This window comes from Giraffa tippelskirchi, chromosome 2, assembly GCF_054371585.1.
Source record: "Giraffa tippelskirchi isolate mGirTip1 chromosome 2, T2T-mGirTip1v1.2.pri, whole genome shotgun sequence".
NCBI classification, from domain to species: domain Eukaryota; kingdom Metazoa; phylum Chordata; class Mammalia; order Artiodactyla; family Giraffidae; genus Giraffa; species Giraffa tippelskirchi.
The window spans coordinates 127,165,014-127,186,415 of NC_137276.1; the positions used below are offsets into that span (position 1 = coordinate 127,165,014).

Below are 21,402 nucleotides of genomic sequence, written 5' to 3' on the forward strand. Positions count from 1 at the left end.
CTGCATGGTCTAGAGCCCGCACTAAGACAAGCCACCGCAACGAGAAGCCCATGCACCACAAAGAACAGCCCCCACTTGATGCAACTAGAGAAAGCCCGCGCACAGCAATGAAGACCCAGCACAGCCAAAGAGGAAAAAAAATTTATCCATGTAATACAATCTGAGAAGTTTTATCACCGCTCATTTGACAATGCCTCGTATGCAATTCAACAACTCAACCAAATAAGCTCACTTAGTTTAATATTCCTCCCTCTGAGAGAGAAAGCAAACAATTTGAGATGTTCCAGGGACCCTCCAGGAACTCTCCAAGTTAGCCAGAGGTCAAATGAACTCCACTTAGAACTTATCTTTGGGAAGCTTGTCAAAAATATAAAAATGTTTTAACCAGTGATAAAAGATCTCAATGGCAAATACAGATCACTTAAAGAAACTCACAATCTATTACCAAAAGCAGTTCAATATTTTAAGAAACCTCTGTCCTCTTAAGAGAAGAAATTCAGGTTTTGTGCCACTTTTAAGATTTATTTTTTCAATTATGTTTAATCTTATCTTAGAACTTAGTTTAGTTTCAAGTTATGAAAATCTGGAGAGACTATTTTAGATAGATATTCCCAAACCATTATTCCCACAGAGTTTACCCAAAACTCTTCATTTACCTCTATTTTAATTAAAAGCTTTTGTAACAAGAATAATAAGGTTGTGTTTGATTTCTAGTAAACCTAGGTACATTAAAAGTATTATACTTAATGTTGATGACAGAGGCATATCTGTATCAAACCAACAAGCTTATGCTAACACTAGATATTAATACTGAATATTTTCTAGATCACATGAACCTCAAACTCATTGTGGCCAGTTTCTTTTATGCTTGAGTATTTTATATAAGCACTTAATTTTCTTTAAGCTAATTAAATAGAGTTCTTCTACAAATTATTATTGGGAATGCCACCATAACACATGTACAGACACAGGGACTTTCTAGTTCCCATTCCAAAATTTTAGCCATGAACCGGGTACAACAATGCAAAACCCACCAGTTACAAAAGAGACTGGATTCAAACTGGGTTTCTGGCAGGTAAGACAAATCAAGGTCATCTGTTTAGATGGCTAAAGTCTTTAATATATTTATGGAAAAGACAATTCTATTTCTATTTATAGCTTTTGGTGATTTTAAGAACGAAATGGAAACTTTCTCTTCTTTCTTGGAATGTCCCACTCTTGGACAAGAACAGACAGGTTTTTTTCTTGTTCCTTTACTCCATCTGACATCAGTAAAAGTTTTAAGTAGCACAAAACTGATTTGGCTATCAATGAAGAAATAGTACCAAACAAAATGAAACTTAAAAACCTAAAGAACAAATAGAAAATCCTAAATAAACCCTCAAGCTTGCTCTTGGAGTTTTACATGTACCCATGACACAGGAGACCAGAAATGACATAATCAACACAGCAAGGGTAGCAGCACATGGTGCACAGGGTCCCAAGGTGACCTGCCCAACCCCTCTGTGGAGATCCTAACAGGTAGTGTGGCCACACATTGTTACAATAAATATCATCTTCCTCTCACCCATGGGTTCATAGTTGTCATCAGACCCCTTAAAACGCACCTTAGAGGACTTTCTTTAAGGATAGTTTAAACATTCCTCATTTTTAAAGATAGAAATTCAAGACAAAACACAAACGCCACACAGAAATACTACCATCCAAAGGAACGAACTGGTTCCCTAGTCAGGTAAAAGTCCAACAGCTCTTTCCTCTCTTCAACAGCGTACCCAACTTAAATACAAATCAAATAGGTTTGTTCTGGAGAAAAAGCCCCAAACAGAGGAAAAAAAGTTTCTAGCTGTGTGCACCAGAGTGACTTACCCTACTGGAGGGAGCCTGTCGGAGCCCAAAGGATTCTTTGCTCCAACCGCGAAGTGCTGGGGCAGCCAGTGTCACTTTGGTGAACTCTGAAGGGAAGATCCTCAAGACAAGTGGTCCCTGAAACTGTTAGGACCTTACCCCAGAATTCCCCAAGGGAGGTCAGCTGGCCACGAGCAGAAAGGCCCCTGGACAGCTCACCAAAACGTGTTACCGAATCCAAGCTCTTACTGCTTGCCACACAACAGGCCAGTAAATCGAGAGATAAGTTGCTGCGGCAAGGTCTAGCAAGCAAGGACTAGCACTTTATTCAGAAAGTTAGCAAACTGAGAAGATACTGGACTTGTACCCCCAAAAAAGATCTTGCCTGAGTTAGAATTCAGGCTTCTCTAGAAGGGAGGGAGTAGAGTTAAACACTTCCTGGTTCCCGTCAGCCTCTGGCGGAGGGGTGTGTTAATTTCTTCTTCCCTGCAGTCCTTCACAGGTGGGCCTGGTCAGGATGCTTTCTGTGAGCTAAACAAAATTCTTTTAGCATAATATTCACTACCTGGAAGGCAGGGTTCCTAGAAATAGGCCAGTATGTATTATTTAAGCTTGTTGGCAACATCCCTTTAGTGATTAATTTGTAATAGAATAAAAGAAGTTCTTCCCTAATATAATATTATATAAATAAATCTTAGAGAATCCTAATTCCCATTGGAGGATCCTTGTGAAAGGTTGCTTGAAAGCTGTACAGTCTATCCATTCCCCCACTCTAAAGTGCATCCCTTAAAGAAGATGTGGTACCTATACACAACGGAATAGTATTCAACTATAAAAAAGAACAAAATAATGCCATTTGCAGAAACACAGATGGACTTGGAGGGTATTATGCTAAGTGAAATAAGTCAGAGAAAGACAAATATTGTATGTCACTTGTATGTGGAATCTAAAATATGACACAAATAAACCTATCTGTGAAACTGAAACAGACTCACAGACATAGAGAACAGACTTGAGGTTGCCAAGGGGGAAGGGGGGTAGCAGAAGGACAGATTGGTAGTTTGGGGGTGGCTGATGCAAACTATTACATATATTAATAGAATGGATAAACAACAAGATCCTACCATATAGCACAGGAAACTAGATTCAATATCCTGTGATAAACCATAATGGAAAAATGGAAAAAATAGAAAAAAGAATGTATATGTATGTATAATGAATCACTTTGCAGTACAGCAGAAATGAACACAACATTGTAAATCAACTACATTTCAATCAATGCATCTTTGACTTAATTACATCTTACCACACACTGTCTGTCTGGACCTCATAGTTTGAGTCCCTCACCCAAATTACTTTTATTTGTTTTGTATACTAGTGTTGCACTATTGGTTTTCAATGCAGAACGTTATTTTTGAAAAAATCAATATCAATCAATTAACCGGTAGGCTTTTCAAAAATCCCTGAGACTGGTTTTTGCCCTCCCCCGCCACCCCTACCTCCTCATTCAGGCTTCAGGAGGCATTCATTGCCTTAGAAAAGGGATGTGAAAAGAAGTTAGAGAGAAATAACAGTGAATTGTCAGCCTCTGAATTTCAGAATGAACTTGTGAGCCTCACAGCAAAGATAGTACTTTCAGAAAATAGGATTTTAAGTCTCTCGAGTAGCAATTTTGAGGTTAAAAATCTCATGACTGTGAAGAACTAGGATATGAACCTTGTTGCATAAATAATACATTTGGGGGTGTTGTGGGGAAGGGGGACTAGGAAAAACCTGAATAGATGGAGACTACTGCTAGTTGACTGAGCTTCCCCCAACTAGACTAAGATGACATTTTTTTTCACCAGGTGAATTGAGACCCAGGGTTCAAGTCATAAATTTAGTAAAATACAAAGTAATAAAACCAGGCTTCCCAGGTGGCACTAGTGGTAAAGAACACACTTGCCAATGCAGAAAACATAAGAGACAGGGGTTCAATCCCTGGGTCAGGAAGATCCCCTGGAGGAGGGCATAGCAACCTACTACAGTATTTTTGCCTTGGAGAATCTCATGGACAGAGGAGCCTGGTGGGCTACAGTCCATATGGTCTCAAAGAGTCGGACACAACTGAAGCAATTTAGCATGCACAAAGTAATAAAGAAAATCACATTCTTTGCCTATTTGAAGTCATGAGGGTGTTTGTACCCTTATACATCCTTGTGAAACATACTCTTGCCCTGAGCAGGAGATATGGAAGGTTGTTGCTATATTAGAGTTCTCTTGGGGAGGCCCCACAGGAAAAAATTCCTGGGTCTCAATATTGGGAGTATTTTCTTCCTCTGGGCAACTGGCTTATTTTTAGTCTGGGAAACTGTGACTTGTGGATCTGAGTGAATGCCTCTCCTAATTTTGGCTGCATAGAAGCATGGAGTTAGCTCTGAGCCCCATCTGCCTTTTGCAGTGGGGAGAGCCTCACAGCACCCATTTAATCTGCTATTGTCAGCCTGGTGACTGTTCCTCCTGCCTGTTTCCTTCTGCGCTATGCCTTTATTTACTCTCAGTCTGGCTGGACTTTCTGGGAAGTGGACCCTGAGACAGAATTTAAGGTTCAGAATATTTATTAAGGTGTACCCTTGGAATCAACACCTATGGGAGGAAGTGGAGAAGAATCAAGATTGGGGAGGGGGAAAAGTTGAGCTTTGATGTAGCCCCAGCGATAGCCTCAGCTGACCCTAGGGAGGGCTCTGGGGGTAGAATGAGCCTTCTTTTGTTGTCATGTCTGACCCTTAGTTCAAATTTGTGCTGCATCACCAAGTTCTTCACTGGAGAAGGGTCTTGGTAATGCATTAGTGCTATAGACTGAATGTTTGTGTCCCCTGAAATTCGTGTGTTGAAATCTAGTCTCTGATGTGATGGTGTTTGGAGGTGGTACCTTTGGGAAGTAATCGGGAGATGAGAACACAGCCCTCGTTGAATGGAATGAGTGCCCTCATAAAAGAAACCCAGAGAACTCCCTCATTTATCTGCCACATGAGGACACAGCAAGAAGATGGCCATATGTGAACCAGAAGCAGGACCTCACTAGACGCTGACTCTTCTGGCCTCTTGTTCTTGGTATTTCAGCCTCCAGAACTGAGAAATAAATGGCTGTCATTATATGTCACCCAGTCCAGGGTGATTTGTGATAGCAGTCTGAACGGACTAGCACAATCAGTGTCCACCACAGTAATTTTTAAAATCTACAACACTTTTTTTTGGTTGTTGTTAAAAAAAGTCATAAACAACTTTTGGAAAAAGGGCACAAGTGAGTCATTAAAAATAAGTGATCCTGTCCTCATTCTTGCTTACTTATGTTGTCTCTTACTTTAACTTTGATCCTGAGCCTTTGCAACTTGGTTCCCTAAAACTAGAATGGGTTCTCTCCTCTTTGACTGGAGAGTGTGAAAAGACAGGTCTACTAGAGAAGAAAATTGGATTCCTTCTTCAAGGCCCCGAGTATTATCACCTCTTCTCTGCTGCCTCCTTCTCTGTCTCTGCCAAGCCTGTGACATCGCACTCTCATTATCCCTCCCCCGCAGACAAGACCTTCCCTCAATCTGACCTCCTCTGAGTGTTCTCTTTACAGAACAGTGCTACCACCTAATTGAGTGGTGTCAGAATCCAGACAGTGGATTCCTATCCATCTCCAAGTCCTGTAATTTTTATTTCAAAAATACCTTACCAACCCACCATTTCTATTTCCAGTGCCACCCGCTCCTCACAATCTCTTGCCTGTACTATGTTAGTAGCCTCCTATCTTTCTCCCAGTCTCTATTCTTCCTTTCCCAACAACCCATGCTCCACACAGCAGCTGGGGGACTTATAAAACTGCTGATCTAATCATGTCACCCTAGTTCAAGCCTGCCAATAGCTCTCCCTCTGGGCCTGCACGACTTGCCCATATCCCCGTCTCACCATCCTTATCAGTGTTCCTCTCCTCTCTGCTGTTTTCTGGACACGCTGGCCTGCTTTGATTACACCAATGGACGGTGACTTTCTCCCCCCTGTGGTCTTCTCTGATTGTGATCTCTCTTCTCTTCTGCTTTTCCTTCACCTCTCCTGCAGACTAATAACTCCTGTTGGTCCCTCAGATCTCAGGTCAGATAAGGAAGATAAGCTGTCCTTACCTTCCTGATGAGGTCAGTCCTTTCATTTCATGATCTCTATCCATTGTGCTTCCTTGAAGTACTGGTCATATAGCAATTTCATAATTAATTAAGGAAAGACTTTAACATCTTTCTCTTCTGCTGCTAAGTCGCTTCAGTCGTGTCCGACTCTGTGCGACCCCATAGACGGCAGCCATCAGGCTCCGCCGTCCCTGGGATTCTCTAGGCAAGAACACTGGAGTGGGTTGCCATTTCCTTCTCCAATGCATGAAAGTGAAAAGTGAAAGTGAAGTCGCTCAGTCGTGTCCGACTCGTAGCGACTCCATCGACTGCAGCCTACCAGACTCCTCCGTCCATGGGATTTTCCAGGCAAGAGTACTGGAGTAGGGTGCCATTGCCTTCTCTTCTACTAGAATATAAATTCCACAAAGGTTGGGATATCTTGATGACCGCAGCATTCCCAATGTCTAGCACAGGATCTGAACATTGTTGTTGTTGTTCAGTTGCTAGGTAATGTCCGACTCTTTGTGACCCCATGAACTTCAGCACGTCAGGCTTCCCTGTCCTTCATTATCACCTGGAGTGTGCTCAAATTCATGCCCATTGAGTCAGTGATGCGATCCAACCACCTCATCCTCTGCCATCCCTTCTCCTTTTGCCTTCAATATTTTCCAGCATCAGGATCTTTTCCAATGAGTTGGCTGTTCACATCAGGTACCCAAAGTATTATAGCTTTAGCTTCAGCATCAGTCCTTCCAATGAATATTCAGAGTTCTCACAGGGAACTAGTCAATGCTCTGTGGTGACCTAAATGGGAAGGAAGTCTAAAAATCTGCGAGACAGAATAAGAGACACAGATGCATAGAACAGTCTTATGGACTCTGAGGGAGAAGGTGAGGATGGGACGTTCTGAGAGAATAGCATTGAAACATGTATATTATCATATGTGAAACAGAACACCATTCCAGGTTTGATGCATGAGACAAATGCCCAGGGCTGGGGCAATGGGATGACCCAGAGGGATGGGATGGGGAGGGAGGTGGGAGGGGGGTTCAGGAAGGGGAACACATGTAAACCCATGGCTGAGTCATGTCAATGTATGGCAAAAACCACTACAATATTGTAAAGTAATTAGCCCCCAACTAAAATAAATAAATTTGTTAAAAAAAAGAGTGTGTATATATATATATATGTATAAATGTATGTATGTATATAACTGATTCACTTTGCTATATAGCAGAAACTAACACAACATTGGAAAGCAACTATATGCCAATAAAATATTTTTTATAAAGAGGTGCTTTTTGCTTTGCTTTACTTACTAGATAAATATGTACTTATTTACTGAGTCTCTTTAAAGCATCAACAATTTATCAGTCAATGCCTTGGCATAGTATCTGGCATATATTGGATGAGCAATACATGGTTTTGGATGAATACTTTGAATCAACTACTTGGATGTCTTGGGGAAGAGGGAGTAGAAATTTTGTGTGGCTGCGTGTGAGAGATTAAGACCAAAGGTTAGAAATTACCAAAAGGTAGAATTTTCCAAAAAAACAATACAAAGGATGAGTAACTTAATAGGAATCACATCCAAACATTTCTATTGGATGTTTTTGGGTTTGGGGATTATGGGTAATTTTTGTTGTATTTTAATAGTCTTTTTCTGTGTTTTCTGAATTTTCTACAATAAATATTATTTTCATGATCAGAAAATATCTATTTAAAAAGCATGTGGACTATTGATAAAGTAATGCATTCTCTGTCCCTAAAAGTGTTTGAGCAGCTGGAATGATGCTCAAATGATGACAAGCACCTGCCAGTGATGACAAGGAAGGGATTTCTCTGTGGTTGGGTCAGAGGGAGGTTGGACTCCATGTACTCTAAGGTTCTTCTAATTCCCACACCCCATTATACTGTTAACTGAATAATAAGTGCCGAGCCCCCTTTCTTGGAAGAACTTGGCCTAGTTTATCTGACTGTCTTACACTCTGCCGGTGAATGACTTCCTTACAAGGAAGCTCACAATGACAGTATCGACTGTAGTGGAATTTGATTTATATTCACCTGAGGCTGATATAAAAGGAGGATTTCTGGACAGTATAGTGGTGTCAAGAACATGAATACATAGGTAAGGGATGTTTGCATGCTAAAGCTTAAGGTATCCCTCTGTGAAATGTTTTAGTGAGTCCTGATTAAAACGGTTTCAAAATAGCACTTAAACACACATACCCTAAGTATTATATTTCATGGTTAACCTTTTAAGATAGACGTTTCCAAACTGTGCTTTTGGTTAAATTAAAAAAAAGATGGACTTACTCAGACATTGCTTTTCTCTCTTAACAAAAAATACATTTAGAACATTTCCTCCTTATTACAATAGCTTTGAATAAGGAGGAACAGAATATTCCCAGGGGCTATCAAGTGTGTATGAGTGAATTTCCATTAAGAACAGTGCAAGACACACTAAGTTCTTCTGATTACATGAAGTCCCAGACTAATTAGATAGAGCAATAGGGACAATGACATAACAAGACTGATTTCTACAAGCTACATGTGAAATTGTTTTGCTGTCACAACTCCTGTGTAAAAGAATATGTGGATGTATATGTGTATAAATGTGTACAATACTGACAAATGTGTATTATCCTAACGTAAGTGGACTGGTGGTTAAAAAACAAAACAAGGCAAAGAAAGATTCTTAAAAAATTCTGAAAGTAAAAATTAGAATTATTACTATTATCTGCCCCCTCCCAAGTTTCTGGTGAGGTCTTATGGAGCTCTGTAATTCCTATTAACAAATAATGTTTGTCATTTGTTTGAGTATTTTCCATTTTTACATTATTTGCCTATTTTATAACTCTTTCGGAGAAGGCAATGGCACCCCACTCCAGTACTCTTGCCTGGAAAATCCCATGGACGGAGGAGCCTGGTAGGCTGCAGTCCATGGGGTCGCTAAGAGTCAGACACGACTGAGCGACTTCACTTTCACTTTTCCCTTTCATGCACTGGAGAAGGAAATGGCAACCCACTCCAGTACTCTTGCCTGGAGAATCCCAGGGACGGGGGAGCCTGGTGGGCTGCTGTCTATGGGATCGCACAGAGTCGGACACGACTGAAGTGACTTAGCAGCAGCAGCATAACTCTTTTAGGTTCTCAGTTGCTTAGTTGTGTCTGACTCTTTGTGACCCCATGAACTGTAGCCCATCAGACTCCCCTGTCCATGGAATTCTCCAGGTAAGAATACTGGAGTGGGTTGCGCTTTCCTTGTCAGTACTAAAGTGAATTTTAATCATTTTTATTGACTGAAAGACAAAGGATGTGTATTTTCCTTCTATTCGACTAAAGCTTTAAAAAGGTTCAAAAAGGCACCAGGAAGTATGTAAACACAATGTGTCTGATTATCATCTTACAGAATAATGCACAAGAAAGTTCTAGGATTTTTGGCTCCCCTCCCCATACACCCAGAAAGTTTTTCCTTTGAAGTAGACAAGTTCAATATGTGCTAGGCTGAGGATACAGAATGAGAGGAATGTCAATATGGAAACTGCTCGGTGAGGCTGGGGTTCTCATGGCAGCGCTCAGGAGCTTAAGCTTCTGCCAGAGCTGGTGGCCTGCTCCACCTGGTACCAGGCTGTAGGGTCTTGTGTAACCTGGTGATAGGAGGATGGACAGGAGCAGGCGGAAACCTGTCTCATCAAAGCACACTGCACAGAACCCTCCTCACCCAGACAGGTGCCTGGAAAAGACCAGCCCTGGGGCTCGTCCTGATGCTCTGCAGTTCACACAGCCCACTATCCATTCTCCCCACTCTGCTCTATGCCTCCCTCTGCTCCTCCCTGGGTCCCCAGCTTCCAACTCAGCTCCAGGCCTTGCCTCCCTACTCTCGTCTCTGGCATGACTGACTGCTAGGGCTCTTCTGGATATGTTCCTCCTTCCTGGTCTGGATTCCTCTTCAGACATCATCCCAAGTTTACCCCCATGCTCCCCAATCTGTGACAGTGGGTAAAAGACATACCATGTGCCCCTACGCTCACTCCTGCCATCTTGGTCCATACCCTGTGTAGCATCCCTGCCAGGGAAGGGGACTTGGATAAAGGAGCGTACAGGGAGGGGACACTGGGGCACCAGAAACATGGCTTGTATGTGGACATTAGCGATCTTTATTTCCATCAAATGATTAACTTTATATGTCAACCTGACTGGCATAAGAGATGCCCGGATAGCTGGTAAAATGTTTTCTGGGTGTGTCTGTGAAGGTGTATCCGGAAGCGATCAGCACTTTGAATCAGCAGACTAAATAGAGATCCACTCTAACCAATCGAATCCCTTGGGGACCTGAACAGAACAAGGAGAACCATGACTGATAGAGAGGGTAAGCATGCACAAGAATGGCTCATCTCATACCTTTGAGAATTAATGCATTGGGGCCTTTTAAAGCATGTTAAAAGATTTTTAAAATTCTTACATTTGCTGTATGATGTATTGTTCATAAACTTTTACATACAGTTTTGAATACTGTGGAACCTTTAAATTAATACTTACTTTTGATCATTTATTCACTGTTTTTTCCTCCCATTTTTAATCAGTTCTGAAATTGGGATGTGTCTTACAGTCAGTGGTGGTTTGCAATCATCATACATCAGGAATGACTCTGATCACATGTCACTTGAACTTGACCCCAGCTCTTTGTGTTGTAACCTCAATTGGATTATGTACATGGTCAACACTATATGTTTAGTGTATAAACTGCTGGATAGTATGTCTTAACAAATCATACCATATCTGACTTTGAAACAAAAATTTATCAGGTACACAGAAAAGCACAGAAGGGGACTGAAATGAATCATGACATTACTTAGCCAAAGAGCCATCAGTGGAGGAATGACCACAGTTCCATATGAGACAGGTTTCCACCTTCTCCTGTCCATCCTTCTATTACCAGGTTACACAAGGCCCTATAGCCTTGTACTTGGTGGCTAGCAAAGCAACCAACAAGTGTTTTATCTAAGAAAGGAAGTCATCAACATGTAATAAAGCCATGTTTCACTCTGTTACTGAAATAAATAGATACCAATCTATAGGATTACATATCACATACCATGCAAAGTATCTAATGTCAGAAAAAAATTGCTAAATCCCTCAGAATCAATAAAAGACTTTTTGAAGTAAAACACTACTCATTAGACTATTATTAAGGCACTGCATTATAATTTCATTGGTAGGTTTTCTTTTTTCCTTGTGAAATGAAAATGAATTTCACTCAGTCGTGTCCGAATCTTTGCAACCCCATGGACTACACAGTCCATGGAATTCTCCTGGCTAGAATACTGGAATGGATAGCTATTCCCTTCTCCAGGGGATCTTCCCAACCCAGGGATTGAACCCAGGTTTCCTGCATTGCAGGTGGATTCTTTACCAGCTGAGTCACCAGGGAAGCCCAAAAATACTGGAGGGGTACCCTATCCCTTCTCCAGTGGATCTTCCTGACCCAGGAATCAAACTGGGGTTTCCCACATTGCAGCCAGATTCTTTACCAGCTGAGAACTGTCAAGCACCTATTAAGATAAAGGTTCTCTGTTGTTCTGTTTAGTCACTAAGTCATGTCCAACACTTTGTGACCTCATGGTCTATAGCCCACCAGGCTCCTCTGTCCATGGGATTCTCCAGGCAAGAATACTGGAGTGGGTTCCATTTTCTTTTCCAAGGGATCTTCCCAACCCAGGGATCAAACCAAAGTCTCCTGCATTGTTAGGCGGATTCTTTACCACTGAGCCACTGGGAAGCCCCAAAGGTTCTTTGCTGGAGGGTTTTACATGACATTTAAGCCGCATGGTAATTGTACCCCATTGATAAATTATCCCCAACCCAGAAATGAGAGAGGAGTGATTTTTCTCAGGTTGGTAGTTTAGTCTGGGCAATAAGTAGAACTTGAATCCTCATGTGTCTGTACATGGATCCTGTGCTACTTTCTCCAGACTCCGCTGCCTCGGGAGGAATCTCCTCGATTTTCCAACCCCTTTGTCCTTCAGAAGCATCGTTGGGGAGGAAGAGCCCCAAGAGGTCTACACCCTGGCACTATTCTGGAACAAGACAACATCTGGGGTTTTTCATCTAAAAACTTAGCTTTTGGGAACTAGAAATTCTGACTAGGGCATTTGTGGTTTTTACTTCTCTGCAACACACCTTGAATTCATCTCACATATTCTCTTACCTCATCTCAGAACTGTTTCCTAAAGTAGGGAATGTTTCTTCAACTGAGTAATCTATATTTATGTTTGAGCATAATCATAATAAATAAGCCCCAAAGTAAGCAAATGGAAGATGACCCAGAAATGTCCCTCAACATCACCAGCCAAGGATTTTCTAGAAAACCTAGTTAGAAAAATATTGAACATTTATTTTTATCAAACTCCAAGTTCTTAAGAAATAACAAGATGAGAGCCTCACACATAAACATTTATGTTTCCACAGCTATCTGGGATGAAAAGAGTCAAAATGAAGCAAAAATGAAAACCACTTGAATTTCTGACTATGATTATAATTGTATTCATACCAACATATATAAAGGTTTAAACATGTTTAGAAAGTGGTTTCTTCATAGACTGGGATCAGAAACAGCAGCCCTCTTGGGAAAGGCCAGTCTGTGGTAAGCCAGCTGGCAACGGGGATGGATGTGCCACAAACATCAGTGAGAAGACAATGATTCTAAAATGCCTAGTGTGATTCTGAGCCCAGGAAAATTTGCCTGCATTTGGAATTATTGCATCATGGATTGAAACCAGAAATATCATTCGTCGCGTGTGTGTGCTCAGTTGCTTCAGTCGTGTCCGACTCTTTGTGACCCAAAGGACTGTAGCCTGCCAGGCTCCTCTGTCCATGGGATTCTCCAGGTAGGAACACTGGAGTGGGTTGCCATGCCCTCCTCCAAGGTATCTTCCTGACTCAGGGATTGAACTTGGGTCTCCGATCGAACTCAAAGTCTCAAAGGCTCTGAGAGTTGTGCTCCAAACTAGACACAGCTAGTTAATTAAGTCTCAAAAATAATTCTACTCTATTTCTATTTGTCTATTTTAATTTTTCTTAATTGATTAAACTAGGTAGGGTTAATCACCAGGTAGGTTATGAGGGAGACTCATATAAACGAGCTAGTAGATTTAAAAATACTGTTTAGAGAATTATTTACAATTATGCTTTTTCTCACCCTTTTCCTGCACAACTTCATAGAAGGAGATGTCCCCCTAGTCCAAGGTGAATCAATTGGCTAGACTCTGAATATATGCATGAAGTCACTTCAGCAGTGTCTGATTCTTTGCGACCCTATGGACTGTAGCCTGCCAGGCTCCTCTGTCCATGGGATTCTCCAGGCAAGAATACTGCAGTGGGTTGCCATGCCCTCCTCCAGGGGATCTTCCTGGCCCAGGAATTAGACCCACATCTCCTGCATTGGCAGATGGGTTCTTTACCACTAGCGCCACCTGAGAATATTAAAATTAAATTTACCATCTGAATGTATACATTAAAATTAAATTTACCACTTGCCCCACCTCTTAAACTGTTGCTTTGGAATTTTCTATCTCAGTGAATGCTATCATCAAGCATCTGGCTTCCCCAAAGCACCTCGGAGTCATCAGAGACTCTTTCCTTCCCATTTCTATACTCCAGCTCCATCCGATCGAGTAGTGTCCTGTCCAGTTTACTAATTCAATATTCTTCCTGCATTTTCATTCCCCTCAAACTCCTCTGCTGCTATATCAATTTAAGTCCTCACAACCTTCTAGTGAAGTGAAAGTCGCTCAGTTGTGTCCGACTCTTTGAGACCCCGTGGACTATACAGTCCATGGAATTCTCCAGGCCAGAATACTGGAGTGGGTAGTTGTTCCCTTCTCTAGGGGAGCTTCCCAACCCAGGAATCAAACCGGGGTCTTCTGCATTGCATGCAGATTCTTTACCAACTGAGCTATCAGGGAAGCCCTACCACCTTCCAAGAACCTCCCAAATCATTTCCCTGCTACAATCCATTCTCTATACCATGATCAAGATTATTTCTCTAAATACAAACCTTCTTAAAACCTTTCAACACATTTCACCATCTTAAGGAAAAAGTTCAAGATCCTTAGCATGGACCCAAGTCCTACATGCTACGACCCTGCAGGCCTACCACTCCCAACAGGTCCCTTATGTTCCAATCCAGCTGAGGACTTGCTGTTTTACCAATGAACCATCTTCCCTCTTCCTCCTTGGCCTTTGCAAGATGGTTCCCTCTACTGGTCATTTGCTTCTTGTCTGCCCACAACACTCCTACTAGTTAAGACAAGTTCATTCTCCAACACTTCTGGGAAACAGTTATGGGAGGCCAAGCTGAGTTCCAAGTCACTTACAGTGGTGTCTTCTCCTGTGTTTCCTCAGGACCCTATGCATACCTCCATCAAGGCACTTGGCCACACAGCATTTCAACTTCTCTTGTACATGTCTGTTTCCTCCACTACACCATAAACTCCGTGAAGGGAGGAGCTGGATCTTTCATTTTCATATTTCTAGGCTTACCGTGGTACCTGCTACTTGGTAGTAGTTCCCATAAATTGCTGTGGAATAAAGGAGATTTCATCTTTCTTCACCTCTAGAAATTTTGCTCAAGCAAGGTTATTTTTCCTCTTTCTTTCTGTGTTTTAAACTTCTTTCCCTTAGGTCTAATGCATCCTTAAAACAAACACCAAAACCACTTTCTCCATCTTCACCCCATGTTGTTGAAAGGGGAGTTCAACTGTTGTTTTAAACTCTTAACCTCTTGTTGATTCTTCAACTCACTGAAATTTGACTTTCACATCATCACTCCCATGAAATTGTTCTTGCCAATGACACAAGTTGCTTCTTAGTTGCAAAAGTCATTCTTTATCTTAAGCAATTATTCTTCAGGATTTCACATGACTGATCTCTTTCTTTCCCTTGAAAACCTTGGCTCTTGTGACATTATTTCCTCTGGTTTATAATATCTCTGGACACTAATCAGCCTCCCTTTGGTTAAATGCTGGGTGTCCAAAGGAAGCTCTTATTAATTCTGTTGTCTTATTCTCCCTGAGTAATTTCATCTAATTCCACATCTTCAGTGACCATCTCTATACATGATGAGCCCAAATTTTGACCTCCCAAACTCTTATTCCAACTTGTAAGACCTTCCATGACTCACAATACTCTCAAATTTTACATTTAAACTTAAAATTGAATGGTTCCCTTCTTTAAACTTGGCCCCTTAGTATCTCCTATCCTAGTGAGTTAGCAATAGAGTCAGGGTAGAATTCAAGAGTATTGAGTACTTACAGTCTTTCTCCACATTTCTACACTAGACTGTGCTTAATAAATTTCAAGGAAAAAATCTGTATGTGTATTACAAGTTAGCTTTTGTATTAGTTATCTATTGCTAAATGAAAAATTACTACACACACTTAATAGTTTAAAACAGCACATATTTATTATCACAAAGCTTCCCTGGATCAGGAGTCCAAGCATGATGTAGCTGGGTTCTCTGCTTAAGGTTTTGCATAGTTGCAATCAAGGTGTTGGTGGAGAATGGGCTCTTATCTGAGGCTCAGGATCCTTTTCCAAGCTGCTCACACTACATGTGGCAAAATTCATTTCCTTGAAGCTGTAGAACTCATGGCAGCTTATTCAAGGTCAGTGGGAGAGAGAGTCTCTGACTTGTTCACCCTTTCAAAGGGCTCATCTGATTAGGCCAGGCCCACCCAAGATTATATCCTCTCTGTTAACTCAGTCAGCTGATTAAGGACCTTCACTACATCTGAAACATTTCCTTCCTTTACCATGTAATGTAACATAATCATGGGAGAGACTATCCTATCCTGTTTGCCACATTCTATTAGTTAGAAGCTGTAGGTCCCACCACACTCAGGGGAAGAGATTATAGCAGGGTTTGGGTCATGAAAACCATTCTAGAATTCTGCCTACCATGATTTAACTTTTTTAAAATTATGGGTAATGGCAAAAACAAATACATGTTTATAATTTGGAGGTATTAAAATATTGAATGAAAAGAAGGGAAGTATAGAAGTTTAAAATCTCAAAATTTAACAGCAATGGCATATATTTTGAAGATGGGGAAAATGGTCTTCTGTGTTTAATCGTACCTTATACTTATCGCCTTGGCAGGAGATATAGCCAAGTAACTAAACTTTAGATCATATTATATGAACCTAAAAGGAATAATCAGATAAGGAGTTATGAAGGACAGATATTTAATTACACAATTGGCTTAATTTGAGAACCATTTTACCGAGTGTTAGCCTCCTTTGCCTGAGGAGAGGATAAATGTAATTATATGTCTGTAATTAAGTTGTATGGTTTTCCTCAGTGTTCATCGATTTGACTTTTCCTTGTAGGTTTTTTCCTTTTAATACTATTGACTACTTTTCATCAGAAGTGCCTAATCTTTCCTTAGGACAGGCAGTTCAGGTATCTTTTAAAGTTGTTCTCTTATAATGTATAAAAATGCCATAGGTACAGAAGTTTCTAGATTCCTTCTCTCCCCTTTCTGGCTCCATATCATCCATAACTCCTTTTCTTATATGCCTCACAAAGCTGTTCTGGAGTTAATGCCAATGCCATATGGATCTGAAATGTACGAGGATCCTGCCACTTTCAGTCTTGCTTCCTGGAGAAAACTGTTCCATTGGTATTTAGTAAAAGACAGCGTGACTTGGTGAATTTCTTTCTTTTTCTTGACATTGGCAATGATAGCGCCATGCCCATTGTGTACAACTAGTATGACATCGGCTTTCAAATCCCTAGAGATATGTGGTTACTTCCCTACTTTCCCTCTCTTTCGCTTGGGCAACTGCCACATTGATGCACTGGAGCCACTCTTCTGCATTCTTCTCATCCTTGGCCTTGAAAACATAGGTTTTATTGTCTGTGAAGATTTCAAAAGCCCGGGGGAGAGAGCGATCCCTGCGTTTCTTGGCCACAACTTTCACACTCTGTACTTTGCTGAGTTCTATTGGGGAGTCATCAGGATCATCTTTCTGAAATGCATGGGAAGGAAAGAACATGAGCTGGCTTCCAGAGTATGGAAAGATCTCTGGCTCCTGGAGAATTTTCCAAGAGGATCATAATCTGTTCACTTCACATGACTTGAGACCTTTGTTATTTTGGGTGCTAAGGCCTCGAATAGTCATGAGAACAACTGAAGAAGTGAGCAGCTGGTTTTTTTTGTTGCACTATCTTAAGCTAGAACAAAATAGCCAATTTATAGAAAAGTAGTATATGGTGGGACTGGGGAAAATGTTTGATTCATATTTCTTTGACTTTATGCCATTTTCTATTGATATTAACACTGTATTAATAGAGCAAAACACAGCCATACAATTTGGGGTACTATTAACTCTGAATTTAAGATAATTTTAGAGGCCTGAAATTGAATTTTTATTTGTGTTACCTCTGAGAAAGAGGTGTTAATTGAATAAACAGGGCTCCAATGTTTCAGTAGATCAAACTGTTTTTGAAATTTTCTCAATCTTTGGAAGCATGGTTTGTCCACAAACATTAAAGGAAGGAATATTTAATGATGTTAGATTTTCTTTGCATTAAAGCAGATACTTAACAATCTCTCTAACACCAGAGTCATCAGGCTGGGCTAGCATGAATATATTTTAAGGAATCAGATACTTCTTTAAAGCAATTTCAGATCTTTAACATCCCTGAGTCCATTTTGTCTACTGGAGGATGTACCTGTGGTTGAGAATCTTGCCAACCCTCTTTTCCCTACCTTCCCATTCATAATCATACTTTTTTCACTTTGCAATGGAAAAACATCGTTTTCACTCATCCCAAACTTTCTATGGTGTATTGTCCACCTTGGAAAAATCTCAGGAGCATAAAACAAAAAGAGCAATTCAAAGTACTGATGTCAGAAGAACAGAGCCCAGAAATAAACCCACACACCTCAGTCAATTAATGTTCAACGAAGGAGGCAAGAATGTAAAATGGGAAAGAGATAGTCTCTTCAGCAAGTGGTGCTAGGAAAGTTGGACAGCTGCATGTAAATCAATGAAGTTAGAACACACCCTCCCACTATGCATGAAAATAAAATGGATTAAAGACTTAAACATAAGATATGACACCACAAAACTCCTAGAAGAGATCATAGGCAAAGCATTCTCTGATATAAGTTGTACCAATATTTTCTTAGGTCAATCTCCCAAGGCAATAGCAATTAAAAATAAACAAATATGACCTAATTAAACTTACAAGCTTTTGCAAAACAAATCATAAAGAAAATGAAAAGACAAGTTACAGGATGGGAGAAAATATTTGCAAATGATGGAACCGACAAGGGCTTAATTTCCAAAATGTACATATAGCTCATACAACTCAACAACAACAAAACAATCCAAGTGAAAAATTGACAAAAGACCTAAATAGACATTTCTCTGAAGAAGACATACAGATGGCCACTGCTGCTGCTGCTGCTAAGTCACTTCAGTGGCCACTAGGCACATGAAAAGATGCTGAACATTGCTAATTATTAGAAAACAGCAAATCAAAGCTACAATAAGGTACCACATCACACCAGTCTGAATGGCCATCATTAAAAAGTCTACAAATAAGAAAAACTAGAGAGGATGTGGAGTAAAGGGAACACTCCTGCTCTGTAGGTGGGAATGTAAGTTGGTGCAGCCACTGTGGAAAACCATATGGATGTGCCTCAGAAAACAAAAAACAGAATTATCATATGACTCAGCAATCTCACTCTTGGGCATATATCTGGTCAAAACTATAACACAAAAACATACATGCACTCCTTTGTTCATAGCAGCACTATTCACAGTAGCCAAGATAGCCCAGGAAACAATGTAAATGCCCATCAACAGATGAATGGATAAAGAAGACATGTTACATATATACAATGGAATACTAATCAGCCATAAAAAAGGACAAAATAATGCCATTTTCTGCAACATGGATGCAACTAGAGATTATCATACTAAGTGAAGTATGTCTGAAATAGAAAGATAAATACCATATGATATCACTTATATGTGGAATCTAATATCTACAAAACAGAAGCAGACTTATAGAGAACAGACCTGTGGTAGCCAAAGGGGAGGAGGTTAGAGGAGGGATGGAGTGGGAGGTTGGGGTTAACAGATGTAAGTTATTATATGTAGAACAGATAAATAACAAGGTCCTACTGTATAGCACAGAGGACTATCTTCAATATCCTATGATAAAACATTGCAGAAAAAGAATATTTAAAAAGAAGGTATATATATATATTATAAATAAATGTATAACTGAATCACTTTGCTGTACAGCAGAAATTAACACATTGTATATCAACTATACTTCAATTAAAAAAAATACTGATTAAGGGAAGTGTCCTTCAACCAAGCATTAAAAAGCATTTAACTTTTTAATGTTTAATAACTATTTATTACATTTAGTATTATACTTACAGCTTTTCATAAGTAACATATTTTTAAAAGTTAATAAAAGATCTTAACATTTTGAGACTGATGGTCGCAAGAAATTAAAATCACTAAATTTAAATATATATACATAGTTTTACTGCAGTTGAAAATGATAGGGTGATCAGGATAAAATGCTATGGGAATGATAGAACAAAAATATGACTTCAAAGAAACAACCTGAACATATCAATTAAAGAAGAGCTAATTTGTGTTTGTTTTTTTAATGGATGGTGTTAGGTATCAAATTGCAATGATATATTTTTTTTCTATTGATTACATTTAAAGGAGAGATGTGATTTTTAAATTTTAAAGTGACAATATTTACAATTCAATAGAAAGTATGGTTTGTGCAACTGTTTAAACTTACAAAAAAGTATTTCTGTAAATTAAAATGCTACAAGGTGTTAGGCAGATTTTTCAAAATTTTTTAGGGGATATACAGAATAAAATGTGAAGATATCTCCATAAGATAATAGCAATATTTTGCTAGTTTAATTTGGTTTATAGTAAGTATCTGACAGTAATAAAATTATGTATTTTAAATTATAGTAGACAATTGATACATGTAGGAAGTGAACAAAAAAAAAAAAGGTTACCAGTGGACAGTGAATCAACTAAGATAGAAACAGACAAGAAATCAAAGGAAACCATTACCTAGCTGTTTGGTGGAGATGAAGACCTTAGAAGGCAAAAGTGAAAAATCACACTATAAGCTTTTAGTTCTTACTTTAAAATGCACATTTTCCTCATTTACAAGAAAGACTTTCTATGATGTGGCTGAAGCTTCAGCTGGACTGCTGACCACTGCAAGGTTACAGGGTCCCTGAGGATGAGAGGGGTTTTGGTGTGATCTTTATGCTATATTATATTATTTCCTAATATTTGAGCCAAATGGTCTGTCAGACTTCTGGAATGTCAAATAATTATCTCCTGATAAAGATGTCAAATAAGTTAGCCAATCATAAAATAGCTTATTCTCCAAATTTTATTAAAGAGAACTGAATCAAGAAGTACAAAGGTCAGTATTTGAGTTCAGGAAAAACACTCTTACGCACTAATTCTACTCTGTCCCAAGGGATTGGAAAAATTACTACATCTTAACTTCTATTCTGATTTCTTTAACAAAGAGTAAGTTCAAATGGTCATTTAAAACACTTTAAAAATGCTTCAATGTGAACCTATGCTAAAAAAAAGTGTTTCCTTAAACCTCCAATAACTTTCCAAATTGAACACACCATTACATTTCTCATTCAAAAAGATCTTTAGCCACAGGAAAGTCCATCTGTATATTTTATAAAACACACAGATGAAGAAAGTAACATGAGTTCAAAACAGGTTCCATCAAAATGTTCTTTTTCATTTAAAAAGTTAATGTGAAGCTTTATTAACTAAAAGAACACTGATCAGAATTCATCATAATTCAGATACACCATATTTGATTTCTGTTGAGAAGTTCAAACAAATTTAGTAATGAGCATTCTAAAGATGCAGTGCATGTGCTCTTAGTGAAATGCAATTTTTAAGTAATTTAACACTCTCATCAATTAATCCAGACACACTTTGATTTGTTACTGATCCTGTATTTTAGACACACATGGGAAGCTTGACAGTGTACTCATTTAAGAACATGCGTCACATTACCTGAGTCTAACTCCAGTTTTACCCTTTCTCACCTTACTGGCTCTATCCTCAGACAAGCCCATCAGTCTCTTTGTGCCTCAGTTTCCCCTTCTATAAAATGGCAATAGCAACAGTGCTGATCTCAAAGAATTGTTCTGAAGATTGTGAGAGGTAATCCACTGTGGCACATGATAAGCACTGAGAAGTTATTAATATTATATCTCAAAATAGCCAAGAAGTATGTCAAGATTTCATGCTTCCTGATCTTGAGTGAGAAGAGTTTAATGATAAATAAATCTGATTTGGAAAGAAAGGGATAACTTCACATT

The 21,402-nt window shown here is 39.6% G+C and overlaps 1 protein-coding gene across 3 annotated transcripts in view; it reads right to left on the reverse strand.

Annotated features, from left to right (window-relative positions):
* Positions 1-14,624: 14,624 nt before the first annotated feature.
* The window catches only part of VEPH1 (ventricular zone expressed PH domain containing 1), a 255,130-nt gene continuing 248,352 nt past the window's right edge, over positions 14,625-21,402 (reverse strand). For 2 of the 3 annotated variants that reach the window (XM_081570622.1, XM_081570620.1), the window contains one exon: positions 15,417-17,005. In XM_081570622.1, the coding sequence (XP_081426748.1) occupies positions 16,769-17,005 (237 nt within the window). In that variant the 3' untranslated portion in view covers positions 15,417-16,768. Of the gene's footprint in view, positions 17,006-21,402 lie in introns of all 3 variants that reach the window. The other variant, XM_081570621.1, reaches the window with a different exon arrangement.